This window comes from Gekko japonicus, unplaced genomic scaffold, assembly GCF_001447785.1.
Source record: "Gekko japonicus isolate JY-2015 unplaced genomic scaffold, Gekko_japonicus_V1.1 scaffold103, whole genome shotgun sequence".
Classification (NCBI taxonomy): domain Eukaryota; kingdom Metazoa; phylum Chordata; class Lepidosauria; order Squamata; family Gekkonidae; genus Gekko; species Gekko japonicus.
Window position 1 is genome coordinate 1,595,408 of NW_015160210.1, and position 21,464 is coordinate 1,616,871.

The 21,464-nt window shown below is 49.2% G+C and overlaps 1 protein-coding gene across 1 annotated transcript in view; it reads right to left on the minus strand.

Annotated features, from left to right (window-relative positions):
* Nucleotides 1–18,647, minus strand: part of DRC3 (dynein regulatory complex subunit 3) — a 39,345-nt gene extending 20,698 nt beyond the window's left edge. The window contains exons 1-6 of the mRNA XM_015409267.1: nt 18,485–18,647; nt 15,754–15,870; nt 10,675–10,841; nt 7,753–7,899; nt 4,009–4,128; nt 2,178–2,290 (exon numbers count right to left, since the gene is read on the minus strand). Of these exons, the coding sequence (XP_015264753.1) occupies nt 2,178–2,290; nt 4,009–4,128; nt 7,753–7,899; nt 10,675–10,841; nt 15,754–15,870; nt 18,485–18,647 (827 nt within the window). The remainder of the gene's footprint in view (nt 1–2,177; nt 2,291–4,008; nt 4,129–7,752; nt 7,900–10,674; nt 10,842–15,753; nt 15,871–18,484) is intronic.
* Between the last annotated feature and the right edge of the window lie 2,817 nt (nt 18,648–21,464).

The following is a 21,464-nucleotide window of genomic DNA, read 5'->3' on the forward strand; positions in this document are numbered from 1 at the left end:
CTGGGGAAAAGATCAACAACCTCAGATATGCAGATGATACCACTCTAATGGCTGAAAGTGAAGAGGACCTAAAGAGCCTCTTGCTCAGAGTAAAAGAGGAGAGCGCAAAAGTGGGCTTGAAGCTCAACATCAAAAAAACTAAGATCATGGCATCCGGCCCCATCACTCCTTGGCAAATAGAAGGGGAAGTTGTGGAAGTAGTGACAGACTTCACGTTCCTGGGATCCCAGATCACCGCAGACTGTGACTGCAGCGATGAAATTAAAAGACGCCTGCTCCTTGGGAGGAAAGCGATGGCGAACCTCAACAGCATGATAAAAAGTAGAGACATCACCCTGCCAACAAAAGTCTGCATGGTCCAAGCAATGGTATTCCCAGTAGTCATGTATGGCTGCGAGAGTTGGACTATAAGGAAGGCCGAGCGCCGAAGAATAGATTCTTTTGAACTATGGTGCTGGAGAAGACTCTTGAGAGTTCCTTGGACTGCAAGGAGATCAAATCAGTCAATCCTCAAAGAAATCAACCCTGACTGTTCCCTGGAAGGCCAGATAATGAAACTGAAGCTCAAATACTTTGGCCACCAAATGAGAAGGGAGCACTCCCTGGAGAAGACCCTGATGCTGGGAAAGATTGAAGGTCAAAGAAGACGGGGACGGCAAAGGATGAGATGGTTAGACAGTGTCATCGATGCAACGAACATGAAATTGAGCCAACTTCAGAGGACGGCGGAAGACAGGAGGGCCTGGCGGGAGATGATCCATGGCGTCGCGAAGAGTCGGACTCGACTGTGCGACTGAACAACAACAAGAAGTATCCCCCTGATATTTTTTTCAGGTTTTTAGATTTTTGTGCACACCTGGGGACTGCCCCAAGTGTGCACAAAAATCTCTCTCCCCCCCCCAGGTGCCCTCGATGCGCGGATTTAGGTATCCGCACGCAGGGGACGCCTTTCGTTATTAGATATATAGATAGGGAATCTTGACTTAAATGTAGGAAAGAATGTAAACGTGTAAATGTTAAATAATATACGATGACTGGAATGACGAAGATATGTTAACGTGAATTACGATGGAAAAGCATAAATAAAGAAGTTTAAAAAAACTGCACTCTGTTTTCTCGATCAAAGACCCCCGGGGAAAACAAACAATCTTGGGTTGTTGGTGGCTTGGTTTGATTCCTCCACTGAACTGTCTACACTGCTGGTTTCTGGTTTAGGGGGGCTCCTTGCCCTAACCGCAAAAAGTCCACGGGGAGTTTCCCATCTGCAAAAAGTTCGTGGGGAGTTTCGCATCAGACTAGTTCTACCAGAGTCAGGATGTCTGAAACAGGATGTTTGGTGTAGCGGTTAAGAACACGGACTCTAATCTGGGAGAACCGGGTTTGATTCCCTACTCCTCCTCCACATGCAGTCAGTTGGGTGACCTTGGGCAAGCCACAGTTCTCTCAGAGCTCTCTCAGCCCCACCTACCTCACTGGGTGTCTGTTATGGGGCGGGAGGGGAAGGGAAAGGAGACTGTAAGCTGCTCTGAGACTTTTAAGTAAAGGGGAGGGTATAAATCCAATCTCTTCTCTTCTGCCTTCACAGGGGTCATTGTGAAGAGAATCTTGATACCAATGACAGTTTCCAGTGGGTTGCTGTGTTGGTCTGCGGTAAAACAGTGAGATCTGAGTCCACTACGGTTGTTTTTCCCCCCGGGGTATCTGATGAAGGCAGCTTTGCCCCCAAAATCTCGTCAGTCGTTAAGGTTCTACGGGACTCAAATCTCCTTGGTTCCTGTAAATGTATCCTCTCCAGTCCAAGTGGGCTCTCATACTCGACAGGAAATAATAACAATCATATGGCATTGTGTGTGGTACAGCCAGGAGATCCTAAGATTGTCTGGCAGCCTGAAGTTCTGGCTCTTTTAACAATATTCACCACTAGGTGGCAAGCCAGACCTGTTTTTTGTGCTGAGAGAGCTCTGAGAGAGCTGTGACTGACCCAAGGTCACCCAACTGGCTTCAGGTGGAGGAGCGTGGAACCGAACCCGGTTCTCCAGGTTAGAGTCTGTTGCTCTTAACCACTGGCTCTCTACCTGTGAGGAAGGGGGCCAGTAGGTGTTTTTTGGGGGGCGGGTTACCGATAACGTCCCCTGCTCAAAAATGGGCGACTAGTTGTTCTGAATCAGGCAGGATATGTCTCCAGCAGTTCCGGCACTCCAGGGAGGTACTCCAGTTTGGAAGCCTCGGGATCTTCAACATACATGCTGTCGAAGAGGAAGGAGCCGTTGAGATATTCCACGTAAGCTGCCTGAGAGGACAAAGGTCATGTGGTCATGTGGAAAAAGCCAAAAGGAACAAACAAACAAACCCTGATGTTTTAAATTTACATGGCCCTGAATATATTGCATATTATTATTCTGGTTTAGGAAATGGCCTGCCTGAGGAAGAAGAAGAAGAGATTGAAGAAGAAGAGATTGGATTTATACCCCGCCCGTCACGACCTGAAGGAGTCTCAGAGCAACTTACAAACTCCTTTCCCTTCCCCTCCCCACAACAGGGACCCTGTGAGGTAGGTGGGGCTAAGAGAGCTCTGACAGAAACTGCTCTTTTTCGAGAACAGCTCTGAGAGAACTTGTGACTGACCCAAGGTCACACCAGCAGGTGCAAGTGGAGAAGTGGGGATGCCACTATCCTGGACTTCCACAACCTATGCAAAACTGAACTATCCAAGAGGGCTTCTCTGCACAGGTAATAAGGCCGCCCAGCACAAAACGGTTTCACGACCTGACTCGGATAAACGATAAATGTGGAATTCGCTGCTAGAGGATGTCGTGATGGCCACAGGAATAAACAGCTTTAAAGAGGGATTAGACACAGACACGGAGAAGCAGTCTATCAAGGGCCAGTAGCCATAGTGACTGACGGGACCCTCCATATTCAGAGTCACTAATGCTCTGAATCCCAGAGCTGGGAGGCAACATCAGGGGATGGCCTCGGCCTCTGTGCCCTGTTGGCCATCCACTGCGTGGGACGGGATGCTGGACTAGAGGGACCCTCACTGGTCTGACCCAGCAGGGCTCTTTTCAAGTTCTTATCTGGGGAAGGTCTCAGCCTCTGTGCCCTGTTGTTGGCCCTCCAGAGGAACTGGTTGGCCCCTGTGTGAGATGGGATGCTGGACTAGATGGACCATTGGGCTGATCCTGCAGGGCTCTTCTGAGGTTCTTATTGGGGTAAAGCCTTGGCTTCTGTGCTCTGTGGTTGACTGTCCGGAGGAGGCCTTCTCACAACAGATGTATAGCCCGATCTTGTCAGGTCTTGGAGGAAGAAGGAGGAAGAAGGAAGAAGAGGAGGAGGAGGAATAATAATTTATACCCCGCCCTTCACTCAGAACGGCTTACAAACCCCTTTCCCTTCCCCTGCCCACAGCAGACACCCCCTGTGAGGTAGGTGGGGCTGAGAGAGCTCTGAGAGAACTGCCCTTGGGAGAACAGGTCTCAGAGAGCTTTGACTGACCCAAGCTCACCCAGCAACTGCATGTGGAGGAGGAGTGGGGAATAAAACCCGGTTCTCCCAGATTAGTCCGGTGCTCCTAACCACTACACCAAACTGGCTCTAAGCACAACCCGACAACGGTGCCCCTCGGCCTTTCCACTGCTTAACTTGACAAGACACTGAGACTCAGTAAAGCTCTGAAGGTGAAATGAGAGATTGAAAATTCAGTTTCCTTCCAGGCCATTCCCCAGGCCAGACCCCACAAACATATTAAACATAAGCTTCAATTTTGAAAATTTATTTAACACTAAATAGCAGCCAGCAATATAAGCAAAAGCACCCTCTGTGGTCCCCCCCCCAGTCCCTTGGTGCCCTAAGCACATGCCTGTTTTGCTTAGTGGTCAGTCCGGGGCTGAATGTGTCCCTGCAGAGGTCAATCATTAAACATTTGCCAGCGTGGAAGAGAATCCAGCACCAGTTGGATTCTCTGTCTGCTCTGGCGACAGGCGGCCGGCCAAAAGGGGAGAAACATACCTTGTGGTAGTCCAGCTCCTTCTGCTTTGCCTTCTCGGCCTCCTGTTTGGCCAGGGCCACGGCTTCTCCTTGCTTCATCTCCTCGATGGCGTACTGGTATTTGACGAAGGCAATCTCCTTCTGGGCGACAAGAACACGCGCACAGAGAGAACTCATGCAGACCAATCTTCATTTGCAAGACAAGCTGATTTGGGGACATGGGGGCTGCTGAAGGCCCAGTTTGCTGCCATCTCTGTCCTCAAATAGTGGCAGTACAGGAGGCAGACCTACCTTACAGATTTGGCTTACCAGGGAACAAGGGGGTTACATGAGAACGTAAGAGAAGCCAATGTTGGATCAGGCCAATGGCCAATCCAGTCCAACACTCTGTGTCACACAGTGGCCAAAAATACCAGGTGCCACCAGGAGGTCCAGCAGTGGGGCCAGGACACTAGAAGCCCTCACACTGTTGCCCCCCACAAGCACCAAGAAGACAGAGCATCCCTTGCCCCAGTCTTTAGGTAAAGGTAAAAGTCTCCCTTGCTCAAAAGCCAGTCGAATCCGACTCTAGGGATGCGGTGCTCATCTCCGTTTCCAAGCCGAAGAGCCAGCGCTGTCCAGAGACGTTTCCGTGGTCATGTGGCCAGCATGACTAGATGCCGGGGTGCACGGACCACTGTTACCTTCCCACCAAAGCAGTCCCTATTTATCTACTTGCAATTTTTTGCTTTCAAACTGCTAGGTTGGCAGGAGCTGGGGCCAGAGACGGGAGCTCACTCCGTCATGCGGCACTCGGGTCTCGAACTGCCAAACTAGAGACTTTCTGGTCTGCAGTTCGGCATCTTAACCACTTGAGCCACCGCAGCCCGTTCCTATCTATACCTTGTGGCTAACAGCCACTGATGGACCTCTGTTCCATATTAAGAACATAAGAGAAGCCAATGTTGGATCAGGCCAATGGCCCATCCAGTCCAACACTCTGTCACACAGTGGCCAGAAATACCAGGGGCCATCAGGGGGTCCAGCAGTGGGGCCAGAACGCCAAAAGCCCTCCCACTGTTGCCCCCCCCCCCCGCAAGCACCAAGAATACAGAGCATCCCTTGCCCCAGACCGAGAGTTCCTATCTACACCTTGTGGCTAATAGCCACTGATGGACCTCTACTCCATATATTTATCCAATTCCCTCTTGAAGCCGTCCATGCTTGCAGCCGCAGCCGCCACCTGCGGCAGTGAATGCCATGCATTAATCACTTTGTTGGGTTACCAACAGGTTGACTGCTTGTCGCCACCTGTTCTCCATGTCTCTGTCTAGTATAGGGGTCCCCAACCTTTTAGAGCAGGGAAGTCAAATATCAGGGTGGGCAGAGCTACTGCCAGGGGCAGATGAACCATTAAGCAGACTAAGCACGTGCTTGGGGCACCAGGGCCAAAGGGGGCACCACAAAGTTGGGGAAAGGGTGAAAAGCCTCGTTTGTACAGTATATTGTGTTATTGTATAAATACATTTTTGTATTGCTGCAACCTGCATTGTATATCTGGTCAGACAGGTCAACAACTAAAATGGACTGGGTCAGTGTGGAAAGGAGGGGGAGCACCGAGATTGGTCAGTGCTGAGGGCACCAGCGAGCCTTAATCCGCCCCTGGCTACTGCAATTGTGGCTTTAGCATGGAGGGACAACCTCAAGCTCGAGCGTGTCCAGAAGAGGGCAACCAGGATGGCGAGAGGATTGGAATCCAAGTCTTACGAGGAAAGGCTGAAAGAGATGGGTCTGTTTAGCCTGGGAAAGAAAAGGCTTAGAGGGGACATGATTGCAGTCTTCAAGTATCTGAAGGGCTGTCATGTAGAAGATGGAGCGGATCTATTCTCTCTTGCTCCGGATTGCAAGACTTGATCTAATGGGTGGAAATTACAAGGGAGTCGTTACCAGCTAAATATCAGGAGAAACTTCCTGTAAGAGTGGTTGAGCAGTGGAACAGACTGCCTCGGGAGGTGGTGGATGCTCCTTCGCTGGACGTTTTCAAGCGAAGGCTGGACAGCCATCTTCCGGGTATGTTGTAGGGCTCTCTTTCGGCTATGCTCCTGCAGAGTGCAGGGGGTTGGACTGGATGACCTGCAAAGTCCCTTCCAACTCTAACACATTCTATGATTTTATGATCTGCAGCAATCAAGCAGTGTGGAAGCATCTGCCCAGTGCTGTACCGCTGGCTCTCCAGTCCACCCCGTATGGGTTTTCCTTTGCACCCCCCTCACAGTCCATGGGGCTTTGCAGTGAGGATATACCAACTCGCAGCTTACCAGCTGCTGCCTTTTCTCCAGTTCGTATCTCCGGCACCTGGCATCACGTTTTATGGCACACACACCCTGGCCTGACAAAGTGACGTTTATGTCGGATACGGCCCTCATAATGAATGAGTCCGACACCCCTGTTTTAGAGCCGGTGGGCACCACTGCAGTTCTGAAACAGCGTGGCAGGTGCGGCCACACAAAGGTCTTGAGCTGTAGTGGAAGCTGCCGCCGAAGCGATTAAAAAAAAAATCTGCACAGCTGATCTAATCCCCAGCAGCCAATCAGAATCCTAGCTGGGCAAAAGACCCACCTGGCTTCACCTACTTCTGAAGAGACTTGGTTGGCACCAGAAAAGGTGTTGGTGGGCGCTGTGGTGCCCAGGTGCACCATGTTGGGGGATCCCTAGAAGAACGTAAGAACAGCCCTGCTGGATCAGTGCAGCGATCCCTCTAGTCCAGCCTCCTGTCTCACACAGGAGCCAACCAGTTCCTCTAGAGGAACCCCAGCAACAGGGTAGAGAGACTGAGGCCTTCCCCTGAGAAGAACCCCAGAAGAGCCCTGCTGGATCAGACCAGGGAGGGTCCATCTAGTCCAGCATCCTGTCTCACACAGGAGCCAACCAGTTCCTCTAGAGGAACCCCAGCAACAGGGTAGAGAGGCCGAGGCCTTCCCCTGAGAAGAACCCCAGAAGAGCCCTGCTGGATCAGACCAGTGAGGGTCCATCTAGTCCAGCCTCCTGTCTCACACAGTGGCCAACCAGTTCCTCTGGAGGAACCCCAGCAACAGGGTAGAGAGGCTGAGGCCTTCCCCTGAGAAGAACCCCAGAAGAGCCCTGCTGGATCAGACCAGTGAAGGTCCATCTAGTCCAGTCTCCTGTCTCACACAGTGACCAACCATTTCCTCAGTTAGGGCCAACAACAGGGCAGAGAGGCCAAGGCCTTCCCCTGAGAAGAACCTCAGAAGAGCCCTGCTGGATCAGACCAGTGAAGGTCCATCTAGTCCAGTCTCCTGTCTCACACAGTGACCAACCATTTCCTCAGTTAGGGCCAACAACAGGGCAGAGAGGCCTTCACCTGATGCTGCATCCTGGCACAGATGTGGAAAGGCTCTGTCCTTCATCCAACTACAAATCCCTCCTCTCTAAGGCCCAGGCTGTGAAAACTCCACTGTCCAAATCCAATGGCCATCTATGCAGGCCAGATGGTACAGAGGGATGTAACGATATATTCACCCTGAAGTAGAACAATGATGACAGCTCATGGGCACAATGACAAGAGCAGTAGCAGGTAGACAGCCCGTTTTTGGGGAAGCCCTAAAAGCTCTGAAAAGTAGGTTCTTGTCCCCTGATGGCATAGAAGACCGGGACAGAGTGAGAGTCAGATAAGGAAATGCTTTGGGATTGGTTTCTAGACCTCATGAACACATGGAAAATGAAAAACGGGCACTGCCGGATTAGGACTGGGCCTTGGGCTCTTACCGTACTGTCTTCCACCATCCTAAAATCCAGGTACACGAGGTCTGGAAGATACGCTGCAATGTACATGGTGTACGCTTCGTTGTCACACACTGGATTCCCGGCAAGGTTCAAGGTGCGCAATTCTTTGAACTTCCTGAGGTAGACCAGCTGTGGCAGAAAGACGAGAAATCAGCATCCCCATAAGGAATAATTATTTATATGCTTTCTTGGGTTATTATTAATGTATGGCATTGTGTGTCAAATAGCCAGGAAATCCTAACATTGTCTGGCTGCCAGAAGTTCTAGCTCTTTTACCGTTATGCACCACTAGGTGGCAAAGTAGACTTGCTTTTTAAAGCAAGAGACATTTCAGAGGTGGTTCGCCACTGCCTGCCTCTGCGTCACGACCCTGGTAATTGTAAGGGGCACGAAGTGGGAAATGGGGTGTTTCACTATATCAGCTCCTGTTTGTTGAGTTTCAGAGGCATCCTTTGACCATCAAGATTGGCAAGCAGTGCCCTGGCCTGAATAGCCCAGGCAAGCCCAATCTCGTTAGATCCCGGAAGCTAAGCAGGATCGACTGTGGTTAGTACTTGGATGGGAGACGTCCTTGGAATACCAAATCGGGAGGACGGAGGCAGGCTTTATTCTGCCACCTCTCTGAATATTCTCCAGGCCTTAGCTGTTGTAGATTTTCTGGGTTGTATGGCCGTGGTCTTGGCATTGTAGGACCTGAGGTTTCGCCAGTAGCTGTGACTGGCATCCTCAGAGGTATAACACAGAAAGATGGGGTATTCTCTGTGTCAAGGTGAGAAAAAAATGGTAGGCAGGTAATTTATCTCTACTCAGGAAGGTGGAGTAGGGCTGAATCATTATTTTGTAGGAGTTCCCCCAGGCTGTGAACATGCTAATAGAGGAGCTTTCCAGAGGAGCTTTCCAACCTGAAAAATCAGCAGTGGCCGAACATAGCCTAAGTCAAACAGGACACAGTATTTTGTTTCAAGACACTGAAAGACTGGACAACACATCCAATTACCATGTCAGATTGCACAGGGAAGCCATTGAAATTCATAAACACAATTTCAACAGGAAAGAAGAACATTTAAAAATAAATAAGGCATGGTTTCCTGTCCTGTCCTGAAAAACACAAAAGGCTCTACATCTGACAATAGCACTACAGATAGGATTAGAATCCACATGCAAAAGAACCTCCTCAGGAAACAGGAAACCTCCTCAGGAAACAATCCATATACAAAATGGTAATTTATATCTACTCAGGAAGGTGGGGTAGGGCTGAGTCATTAACTTGTAGGAGTTCCCCAGGCTGTGAACATGCTAATGGAGGAGCTTTCCTGAGGAGGTTCTTTTGTATATAGATTGTTTCCTGATGAAGCTTCCTGTTTCCTGAAGAGATTCTTTTGCATGTGGATTCTAATCCTATCTGTAGTAGAAACAATTAAAACAGAATTAGATAAAAACAGAGCAATACAGTTAAGAATATTATAAAATATAAAGTGGCTGTACATCTGACAATAGCACTACAGATAAAATTAGGATTTAACAATTTAACTTCAATTCTTGAGAGGACGTAACAAAGAAAACCTTGAGGATACATACCGGTAGTTAAGATTTTACAAATGGATAGAAGAGTACAATACATAAAACTCTCAGACATATAACCGAAATAAAAGGAAATAAGAATGGTACAGTTAACTGTATGCAAAAGGTAGATGTGAACATTATAAGGTGGAAAAAAGAAATGAATGTTTTGGATACATTATGAGGTCAATAACTAGGTTAAATAAGGATACAAATGGATTTCCCTCAATACGTATTTATGTACGTTTGTCTTGTCTGTCTTGTATATGAAATTTTAAAAATCTTAAAAAAAAAAAAAAGAGTCTACTCTCCAAAGGAGCCGTATTCTCCATGTGAACTGTTCCCTGTAGTCCGGAGACAAGGCTGTAAATTCTGGGAGATCTCCAGGCCCCACCTGGAGACTGGCAAACCTAGATGGGAGTTCTTTCTTCTCTGGGAAAAAGCGGCAGCCCTGTGGCCATCATATGGAATACTGTGTACAGTTCTGGGCGCCACACCTCAGAAAGGGTATTATAGCATTGGGAAAAGTGCAGAAAAGGGCAACTGGAATGATAAAAGGGTTGGAACACTTTCCCTATGAGGAAAGGTTCAAGCGCTTGGGGCTCCTTAGCCTGAAGAAACAACGGCTGAGGGGTGACATGATCGAGGTTTATAAGATTATGCACGGGATAGAGCAGGCAGAGAAAGAAGTACCTTTCTCCCTTTCTCACAATACAAGAACTCGTGGGCACCCCATGAAACTGCTGAGCGATCGGGTTAGAGCGGATAAAAGGAAGTACTTCTTCACCCAAAGAGTGATTAACACTTGGAATTCACTGCCACAGGAGGTGGTGGCAGCAGCTACAAGCATGGATGGCTTCAAGAGGGAATTGGATAAACATCTGGAGCAGAGGTCCATCACTGGCTATTAGCCACAAGGTATAGATAGGAACTCTCAGTCGGGGGCAAGGGATGCTCTGTATTCTTGGTGCTTGGGGGGGGGGCAACAGTAGGAGGGCTTCTGGTTTCCTGGCCCCACTGCTGGACCTCCTGATGGCACCTGGTATTTTTGGCCACTGTGTGACACAGAGTGTTGGAGTGGATGGGCCATTGGCCTGATCCAACATTGGCTTCTCTCTTACGTTCTCTTATGTTCATCCTGTCAGTCAAACTGACAGGAATTTCCCCCCCAATACAGACTGTCCCTGCCTCATTCTCCCATCAGTAACATGCACATTTCAGCCTCTGCCCACGAGCCACGTTTTAAAGAGGAGCCGTTCAATCTCGAATGTGTCCACTTAAGAGTAAGTCCCACTGAGGTGACTCAACTGCAACCCCAGATCGTTCCCCTTTGCCGACACTTACGTTTTCTAGGGTTCCTATATTGTTATTCCCGATCGAGAATATCTGCAGCTGTTGCAGTGCATCCAGATTCTCGATCTTGGAGATCCTGTTGTTGAACAGGCTGAGATCTTTCAAGTTCACCAGAGTGCTGAGACCTTCGATGACTTCGATGTTGTTGAATGACAAATCTGGGGTGGAATGGGGAAAAGAGTTTCCTTGTTGGAGTTCACAGAGAGAAGAAGAGGAGGGGGAGGAGGAGGAAGAGATTGGATTGATACCCCGCCCTTCACTCAGAGTCTCAGAGCGGCTTACAATCTCCTTCCTTTCATTTCCCCACAACAGGCACCCTGCGAGGTAGGTGGGGCTGAGAGAGCTCTTTTGAGGACTGCCCTTGAGAGCACAGCTCAGAGAGAACTTGTGACTGACCCAAGGGCACACCAGCAGCTGCATGTGGAGGAGGAGTGGGGAATCAAACCTGGTTCTCCCAGATTAGAGTCCACCGCTCTTAACCACTACACCAAACTGGCTCTTTGGAACAGTTTAAAACCTTTATTGCTAGGCGGTTTCATATTCACACAAGCAGATTTTTTTTTTAAAAAAAGGATCGGACTCAACGATCCTTGCTGCTACTGCATGAAATGATTGTTGCTCTGGGTACTACTCGAACAAGAATGTAACTGGATCATCTCCTCTTGCTTTGGCGCCTCTGTCTACAGGGGAAGGCCGGCATGGCTTGGAAACAAGAGCCATGGCTGGGCTCCGAAGGTCTCCAGTAGTAAGGAGTTTGGCCTTGCTCCGTCTTGGTCTTAAGTAGACAGAGGGTTTTGATCAGGGGTCATTTCCTGCAGGAGCGCACAGGAGCGGAGCTCTGGCAGTAAAGGGCCCAGGGGGCAGGCACATGCAACAAGCCCCACCCCCTGCTCCCAGCAGCCCTCAGTTAGAGCAAGAAGCAGCCAGGTAAGCTGCAGAGCCCCCCCCCCCCGGGTCCCCAGTCCAAAACAGTCCAGTGGCACCTTTAAGACCAATTTTTATTCAGGTACAAGCTCTCCCTCCTCTGCGAGGGCAGATCTGCACATCCCCCCCCCCATAGCTAGCAATTCAAAACAGTCCAGTGGAGTCTGAGCGGTAGGTGTTGCCTTCTGACACACTTCCGGTGACGTCAGGGGGTGTGGCATATGCAAATGAGTTATGCTAATGAGCTCCTGCACCTCTTTTTCTACGAAACAACCCCTGGTTTTGATAGCCTTTTTGGGTGGTGTCTGTCCAAAGCCCTGCCTTTCTGGAACAAAGTTGTCGAGTTAAAGAACCAGGTATCCTGGAGATGAGCACTCAAGCAGGGCTGGGAACTATAAGATGGTTTGGAAGAAACAGAGCTGGAGAGGGCCTCAGAGGTCATCTAGTCCAACCCCCTGCACAAGGCAGGGAATTCACAACTACCCCACCCCCTGCCGCCCAGTGACCCCTATGCTATGCCCAGGGGAAGGCAAAAAAACCTCCAGGATCCCTGGGCCAATATGGGCCTGGAGAAAAATTGCTTCCTGACTCCAGTTGGTGATCAGCATTTCCCTGGGTGTGTAAGAAAGGGCCACAAGGACCAAGCACTGATGCAACCCTTCCTGCCCTCCCGCTCGCCATCTGTCTAAATTCACAGTCAGCATTGCTGTCCATTGGCCATCTAGCCTCTGATTAAAATCCTCCACAGAAAGAGAGCCCCCTCCACCCCTCCCGGGAAGCCGGTTCCACCGAGGAACTACCCTGTCAGGAAGCTCTTCCTCATGTTCAGCCAAAAACGTTTTTGATTTAATTTCAATCTGTTGGTTCTGGTCTGACCTTCAGGGGCAACAGAAAAGGCCTCCACTCCAAGACAACTTGGGAGTTTTATCAACAGGGGCAAGGCTACCTTCTTCGGGAGGGAAGGTGGCCTCACTGTTTTGGTGGTCTGTGGCGGGGCTCACGTATGAAATCTCCCCCACCACTTGCGTCTCTGGAGACCTCTGCTGATAATGGAGGATCGTCACATCTCAGACCCCCCCCCCCTAAAACTGTTGGAAATATGTGCGTTGCAAGGTCTAAATTGCAGTCGTTATAGGGTTAATCTGTATACCTTGTGTGCTGTTGTTTAGCCTGACCCCAGAAGGAAACCTGGCTCAGAGCCAATGCAAACAAAGCCCAGGAAACTGAAGTCTGTTTACAAACATCATTGGTTAATGTAATCAGGTGATTTCCTTCTAGGGGTCAAGAAGGAGGAGAATTTCCGTTGTTGTTGTGGTGGTGGTTATTGTTGTTGTGAGACCCTGTGGTTGGTCTCTTGTAGCTCTAAAGATGGAGCCTTAGTTATTTGTTATTTTGTAGGTTTCCTGTGTACCCTACCCTTAGAAATAAAGATTTTTAAACAGAAAGAAATGCTTCCTCTCCAGTGAAGCGGGAAGTATTTAAGTATTTTTGCCTATTTTCCCAACAAAAACTACTTTCAGGAACAAAGCAGCCTAACTCCCTCAGCACCCCAATTCCCCAAACAGGATGAGAACGTCAGGCAGCCGAATGGGGAAAGTCAAAAGGCAGGGGAGAGTTCGACCCAGGCAAGTCCTGCCTGGCTGTGGGGTGCAGGCGGAAGGGCAAGATCCCGCCGGTCGCAGCACCTTATCCTTCCTGCAACTTTGTCTTCTGTTGCCCTTGCAGGCATCCTCTGCAAGAGTCACTCTACTAAATGGAATACCGTTACAGCATCTACACTCCTCTTTCCCCCACATTACCCCCACACGTATCCCCTGCACTGATTTTGCCACCTGGAAACCAGAAATCTAACTAATACAAGAAAGAAGATTCCAAAAAAGAAGAGCTGGATTCAAGTTCGACACCACCTTCGAGCAGGGGCCATTTCCTGCAGGAGTGCACAGGAGCAGAGCTCCGGCAGTAAAAAGCCCAGGGGGCAGCTAGGTAAGCTGCAAAGCCCCGCCCCCCCGGGTCCCCAGTCCAAAACAGTCCAGTGGCACCTTTAAGACCAAGTTTTATTCAGGTACAAGCTCTCCCTCCTCTGAGAGGACAGATCTGCATGTCCATCCCCCCCAATAGCTAGCAATCCAAAACAGTCCAGTGGAGCCTGAGCGGTGGGTGTTGCCTTCTGACGCACTTCTGGTGATGTCACGGGGTGTGGCATATGCAAATAAGTTATGCCAATGAGTTACGCTAATGAGCTCCTGCACCTCTTTTTCTACGAAATGACCCCTGCCTTCGAGACTAACTGGAGTTACGGGGCATGAGCTTTCGAGAGTCAAAGCTCCCTTTTGTCAAACACGAATAGAAACAGAGACCTCCGGGTCCCTTTATCCTCGGCGGAAGGTGGGAGGGGCATTGTAAAGAATGTTTGCAGAGGATGGCCCTAAGGATGTCCGACTTGCCTCAGCTAGGGCCAGGGCCTTTTTGGGCTTGGCTCCCACCTGGTGGAATGAGCTCCCTTATGAGATCGGGGCCCTGCAGGACGTATTACAGTTCCACAGGGCCTGTAAGATGGAGCTCTTCCAACAGGCCTTTAGCTGAGGCAGCGGGCGTCCATCTGACTCTACACTGCCAGTATTAACATCATCTGTCAAGGCGTATTGTATATTCAGTACTGTAGTGTTTACAGGGGTCATTTTGTAGAAAGAGAGGTGCAGGAGCTCATTAGCATAACTCATTGGCATAACTTATTTGCATAGGCCACACCCCCTGACATAACCAGAAGTGTGTCAGAAGGCAACACCCACCGCTCAGGCTCCACTGGACTGTTTCGGATTGCTAGCTATTGGGGGGGGGGGAACGTGCAGAACTGTCCTTGCAGAGGAGGGAGAGCTTGTACCTGAATAAAACTTGGTCTTAAAGGTGCCACTGGACTGTTTTGGGCCGGGGGGGGGGGCTCTGCAACTTACCTGGCTGCTTCTTGCTCTGACTGAGGGCTGCTGGGAGCAGGGGGTGGGGCTTGTTGCATGTGTCCGCCCCCTGGGCTCTTTACTGCCGGAGCTCCGCTCCTGTGTTTTAATTTTAACTGATTTATATATTCCGAATATTAACTGTAAATCTGCATTGTGTGTATACCGGTTTGACTGGAACCCACCCTGAGCCTGCTGTGTGGCTAGGGTGGGATATAAATTTAATAAAATAAAGAAGAGGAGGAGGAGGAGATTGGATTTATACCCCGCCCTTCACTGGGAGTCTCAGAGCGGCTTACAAACTCCTTTTCCCTTCCCCTCCCCACAACAGACACCCTGTGAGGTCGGCGGGGCTGAGAGAACTATGGCTTGCCCAAGGTCATCCAGCAAGTGCAAGTGGAGGAGTGGGGAATCAAACCCGGTTCTCACAGATTAGAGCCCGTGCACTTAACCACGCCACCAAACAAAAGCACAATGCATCTTGTAATCAGCTGGTTTAGGGAAGGAGGGAAATGCCTGGGGCACTCTGAGATCTTAATTTCTACTCAGGCCTGACGAAGGGAGCGTTGACTCTCGGAAGGTCAGACCCTGAAGCTCTTGTTGGTTTCTCAGGTGCTGCCGGACTCGAAGCTGTTCTACCGCAGCCCAACGGGGCGGCCCTTGGAAACAATCTGAACAGAATGTTATTCATGACATGCCCATCTTTTAAACAAAAGACTTCCCGATGAGGTCATTCTGTTTTGCTAACAGGCTGGGGTTGAGACACGGCGGTGGGAACAAAAGGCTTCTCTCATGAAGCACGACCTGACCATGAATGCGGCCCTACAGGCCGGGCGAGCTAGACTTTCACTGGGTGTTCTTTGGAGAACACTATGCTCCCGCCGCCTCCTGCTGGTAATCTGACAGGCATGCGGGTTTTACGTTTAGAGGTCACCGTGCCAATTCCAACCTGGGGTGAGCGGCGAATGCAAACACCTGGCCGGCCAAGAGGCAAACGGCGTTTGTTGGTCTCTGGGCAGGTGGCACGAGCGCAGCACAGGGGAGCACCGCTCTGCACCCAAAATATTTCCAAAAAAAGCTTGCCCCCACAGTCACTGGATGCGGCGGCCTACGTACTCAGGCTGCATGAGGTAATTGCTACAAGGAGGTGATCGCCACAGAGGAATGTCAAGCGGCGCTTACACAAATCCCTTACCCAGCCAGACCAGATGAACCAGACTTTCCAACGCCTCAATCTTCTCAATGATGTTGTTGTCCAGCTGCAGTTTTGTCAGATTGACGAACTGCCAGAGATTGTCAATCTTCAAGATATCTGGAACCCAAAACAATCATCTGTTTTAAGGTGGCTCGGGTTTAACCAACAGCCAGTGTGGTGGTGCAGTTTGGGTTTGAATCTCTCGCTCCGTCACGGAAGCTCCTCGGGTGACCTCGGATCAGCCACACACTCTCAACCTAACCTACCTCACAGGGTTGGTGGGGTTTTTTGTTAGAACAAGAGGAGGAGGAGATTGGATTTATACCCCGTCCTTCACTACCCAAAGGAGTCTCAGAGCGGCTTACAAAATCCTTTCCCTTCCCCTCTCCACAACAGACACCCTGTGAGGTAGGTGGACCTGAGAGAGCTCTCTTGAGGACTGCCCTTGAGAGAACAGCTCTGAGAGAACTTGTGACGGACCCAAGGTCACACCAGCAGCTGCATGTGGAGGAGTGGGGAATCAAACCCGGTTCTCCCAGATTAGAGTCTGCGCTCCTAACCACTACACCAAACTGGCTCTTCCAATCTCCTTCCCTTCCCCTCCCCACAACAGGCACCCTGAGAGAGCTTTCTCGAGGACTGCCCTTGAGAGAACAGCTCTGAGAGAATTTGTGACTGACCCAAAGTCATGCCAGCAGCTGCATGTGGAGGAGCGGGGGAATCAAACCCGGTTCTCCCAGATTCGAGTCTGCGCTCCTAACCCCTACACCAAACTGGCTCTCCTTTATTGTCAAATTTCTAGCAGTTTACAAACAGGATAGTATAACTAAGTCCTGAGTCCAGGGTTGTCGTGAGCATAAAATGGAGAATGACGTTGGCTGCTTTAGGTAATTGGGGAGAAAGGCGGGGTATGGATGAAGTAAATAAATAAAAATAAAATAAACCTTGGCGGCAACTTACGAGATCACTCTTTTGTCTCTACGTGAACTGTCCTAGCATAAGCCCTGACCCGGATGGAACAGGCTAGCTCGATCTCATCAGATCTCAACAGCTAAGCAGGGTCGGCCCTCGTTAGTACTCAGATGGGGGATCCCCCCAAGGAAAGCCAGGGTGGCTACGCAGAGGCAGGCAAAGGTAGAGCACTTCTGAGCATCTCTGGCCTCGAAAACCCCATCTGGTGGCCCCAAACTGGCTGCAGAACCAAGCCTGCAGCACTGCTTAATAACTGCCAAACATTGTCGTTCCATTGTCGCCATCTGCACTTTATTGTTTGTATGTAATCTGCACTTTATATTTTATTGTTGAATTTTATCTGTTTTTATTGTAAATTATTATTGTACGCCGCCTTGAGCCTGCTTGTCAGGGAAGTTGGGATAGGAATCGAAATAAATAAATAAATAAAGTCTTATCGCTAGGAGACAGACGAATCAAGGAAATGCAGCCCCTCTTGAAGGAGCTGTCTGAATGGGTACGTCAGGAGTTAAATGACTAAGATGGGGGAGACAAACAAGTATGCAGAGGCTAGCTGTACTAGCCCACGGACATCCGTGGAATCAGAAGAGGGGAACACAGGGGCCCCCCAACCTTTTTGGGGCCTGCGGGCACCTTTGGAATTCTGACACAGGGCAGTGGGCACAACAATCGGCTGCTGCAGGAGGAGGTGCTAACCACACGTAGGAAGCCCACAGGCGGGGAGAAGAGGGGGGGTAAGTTTTAAAAAATACAGCGGGAAAGAGGAGTGACAGAAAATAAAACCAATTTAAGAGGGAATTAGATAAGCACATGGAGCAGAAGCGCACCAGTGGCTGTTAGCCACAAGGTCTAGGTAGGAACTCTCGGTTTGGGGCAAGTGATGCTCTGTCTTCTTGGTGCTTGGGGGGCGGGGGAGCAACAGTGGGAGGGCTCCTAGTGTCCTGGCCCCACTGCTGGTCCTCCTGATGGCACCTGGTATTTTTGGCCACCGTGTGACAGAGTGTTGGACTGGGTGGACCATTGGCCTGATCCAACATTGGCTTCTCTTATGTTCTTATGTTCAATATGGTGGCGATAGCTGCAATTAAACCAATGTTCTTACAATCTGCACAGCCGACCCGATCATCAGTGGCCAATCAGAAGCCCTGCTGGGCAGAAGTTGCACCCGGCCCCAACCAGTTTCTGAAAACACCTGGTGGGCACGAGTAAGAAAAAGAAGAGGTTCAATTTATACCCTGCCCTTCACTACCCAAGGGAGTCTCAGAGCGGCATACAAACTCCTTTCCCTTCCCCTCCCCACAACATTCACCCTGTGAGGTAGGTGGGGCTGAGAGAGCTTTGACAGAAACTGCTCTTTTTCAAGGACAGCTTTTATCAGAACTACGGCTTGCCCAAGGTCATCCAGCAGGTGCAAGTGGAGGAGTGGGGAATCAAACCCGGTTCTCCCAGATTAGAGTCCGCGCACCATGTTGAGGACCCCTGGGGCAGTATTCCCTCTAAGCTGAGTTAGTGTGAGCCAGCTCCCGGTTTTTCAGCCTCCGGCTCACACATTTTTGTCTTTGCTCGGGAAGGATGGGCTCCAGAGCAAACTAAATTTATCCAGCAGCCAAATCGCTCGCTCACGACTTTAATGCCGGTAGCTCAGGAAGTAGAATTTTTTGCTCACAAGACTCCACAGCTTAAAGAGAGAGAGCATTGCCCTGGAGTAGCAGCCCGAGACTGCCCTGTAAGGCAAACGTTGCATTCTTCCGAGCTTTACTTCTGAAATCAAGCTGCAGCTCCTTGACGTCTTTGAAATTGATCCCTTCCCTCTTGGCCAGCTGCCCTGCTTCCTCTTTGGGACCTTGCTCCTCCACTGCCTTCTGGAGCATCTCGCCATCGATGACGTTGGGCTCTATGCTGTCGTACAACCGACTGGTCATCTTTGAGCTGGGGAAGGGCCGTCAAGGCGAGCAGGCAAAGGGGTTCTCTCAGACCGACTGTGGGCACTAAAAGTTAACCACAGGCAACAACCAATTAAAATCTCATTCTCACGCAAAGGGCTTGTAAGCAATGTAATTATACTACCCGACACTCATGCATCTCCATCGACCCATATCCCAGACTAATTATATAAACAGAAGACTGTTGTGGAAGAGGAGGAGACTGGATTTATACCCCGCCCTTCACTCGGAGTCTCAGAGCAGCTTACAAACTCCTTTCCCTTCCCCTCCCCACAACAGACACCCTGAGAGGTAGGTGGGGCTAAGAGAGCTCTCACAGAACTGTCCTTGAGAGAACAGCTCTGACAGAACTATGGCTTGCCCAAGGTCATCCAGCAGGTTCAAGCGGAGGAGCGGGGAATCAAACCCGGTTTGCCCAAATTAGAGTCCGTGCACTTAACCACCACACCAAAGTGGCTCTCAGTATCAGCAGAAATGGCAAGTTTACTATTCATAGTATGGGAATAGTTAAATTTCTTGATTCTTGAAATTATCTGAATATCATATTAAAGGTGATGAAGATATTGATTGTAGTTTTAATCTTTTTATTTAATATTCCATTTGTATTTAAATATTTAGTAAGAACCAAACTTAGGTTTTGACAAATGATTAAGACGATATTCGGGTTTTAACAATGATTTAATTTTAGCCGGATGTTTGTTCAACAGTTAAAGATGTAATCTTTCTTATTGCTAATAGATGATCGCTAACATTAGGAAAGTTCTTGTTTATTCTTTTAAAAACAGAATCCATCCCAAAACACCGTAATACTGATATTTTATTGTCTGCGTCTACATTTGAAATATGTATTCTTACTAATACATCTCATTTTCCTTGTTGTATATAACAACCCATAATATTTGGTAAATTTGAGGAATCTATATTTTCCCTTACCCCCCCTCTTCCCTTTTGTACTCCACTTGTTTTTAAGAAAATTAATCATGTATGTACTAACCTTTTGTACTGCTTGCATACCTCTTTTGTCCCAACTGTGTTGAGAGAAAGATGTGCTTAAAATAAATAAATTAGCCTTCCATAATTACTACAATTCAGATTCCACCAGAAAAACGTCAAGTACTGTCCTCCAACGCTTGGAAAGAAAAGACTTCAACCACTTACTCACTGTCTTTACATCTACTGGAAAAAGCATGCATGAAACATCTATTTACTTATACTCTGCCTTCCTGGGAACCCAAAGAGGCTTACATTACTCTCCTGTCCTCTTTTTCATCCTCACAATAACCCTGTTAAGGCAGGTATAGTGATCTGAGTGTCAGAGAAGGAGACACAGGTTCAAATCTTCCAGAATTAAAGCCCACGAGACCAGTCTCCCCAGGAGAAAAGGGCTGCTTTGGAGGGTGGATTCTGTGGCTTTACAGCCTGCTGAGGTCCCTCTTGAGGGTTGCCAGCTCTGGCTTGAGATCTGGGGGATAGAGCCAGAGGAGGGTGAGGTTTGGGGAGGGGAGGGACTTCAGTGGGGTATAATGCCATACAGTTGACGTTCCAAAGCAGCCATTTTCTCCAGGAGAAAAAGCAGTGATTCAGTTGGAAAAACCAACAAAGGACCAGAAACCTGTGAATATAATACAAAGAATTTATATTAAAAAATTACTTGTAAACTTTTATCAAATGTTCCAATCTGAATGAAGAATGTTATACAGAATGTCTCTGGTGTCAGCCAACAAATTTCCCGTCGCGGATAGTCCTTACCACTGAAGCAAGAAAGTCCGATGCTGTAACCTGTTCCTGAAGAACTGTGGAAACGGGATATTACCGGCCCCCTGTTAAAAGGATCGCCTTCTCTCCATCAACATCGGACTTTATTGCTTCACTGGGAAGGACTGTCTTAGAGAGGAAATTTGTTGCCACCTGGAGGTTGGCAACCCTATCCCTCCCCAGATCCCCCCCCCTTTCCAAATCCCCAGCAATGCTCCCTCTAAGCTGTGGAGTGAGTCTTGTGAGAAAAAATTCTACTTTGCGAGCTGCTGGCATCAAAGTTGCGAGCAAGCGAGCGATTGGGCTACAGCATAAATTAAGTCTGCTCTGGAGCCCTCCTTCCTAAGTGGAGATGAAAATGTGCAAACTGGAGGCTAAAAAAACTGGGAGCTAGCTCACACTGACTCAGCTTGGAGAGAACACTGACTCCCAGGCCCCAGCTAGAGGTTGAAACCCCACCACGAAACTGCACCAGTTGCCTTTCTGCCTGTCGTACTCATCTATTATACGCGCAGGACAAAATTACGTCTTTTTTCCTAATTTTAAAAATTAAATTAGGTGGCTCCTCTGCAATGCTCCCTTTAAGCCGTGGAGTCTTGTGAACAAAAATTGTATTTTGTGAGTGCCAGTGCATTGAAGTTATGGGCCAGCGATTTGGCTGCTGCATAAATGAGTTTGCTCCGGAGCCACATCCTTCCTGAGCTAAGACAACAATGAGTGAGCCGGAGGCTAAAAAAACTGTGAGCTGGCTCACACCGACTCAGCCGAGAGGGAACACTGCTTGCAAGCGATGCTCCCTCTAAGCTGAGGGAGTCCTGTGAGCAAAAATTCTACTTTGTGAGCTGCTGGCATTGAAGTTGTGAGCGAGCGATTTGGCTATACTGCATGAATTATACTGCAACAATCAAAGACCAGCGCCAGGAGGACGTCGTCGGACGAGCTCCCGCAGACAACAACGACTCGCTACAAGGGTGCCTGGTAGGGCTAGTCACTCTCCCCCTTGTATGTATGTGGCCCTAGGTTAGGATTGGCTTGTGTTGT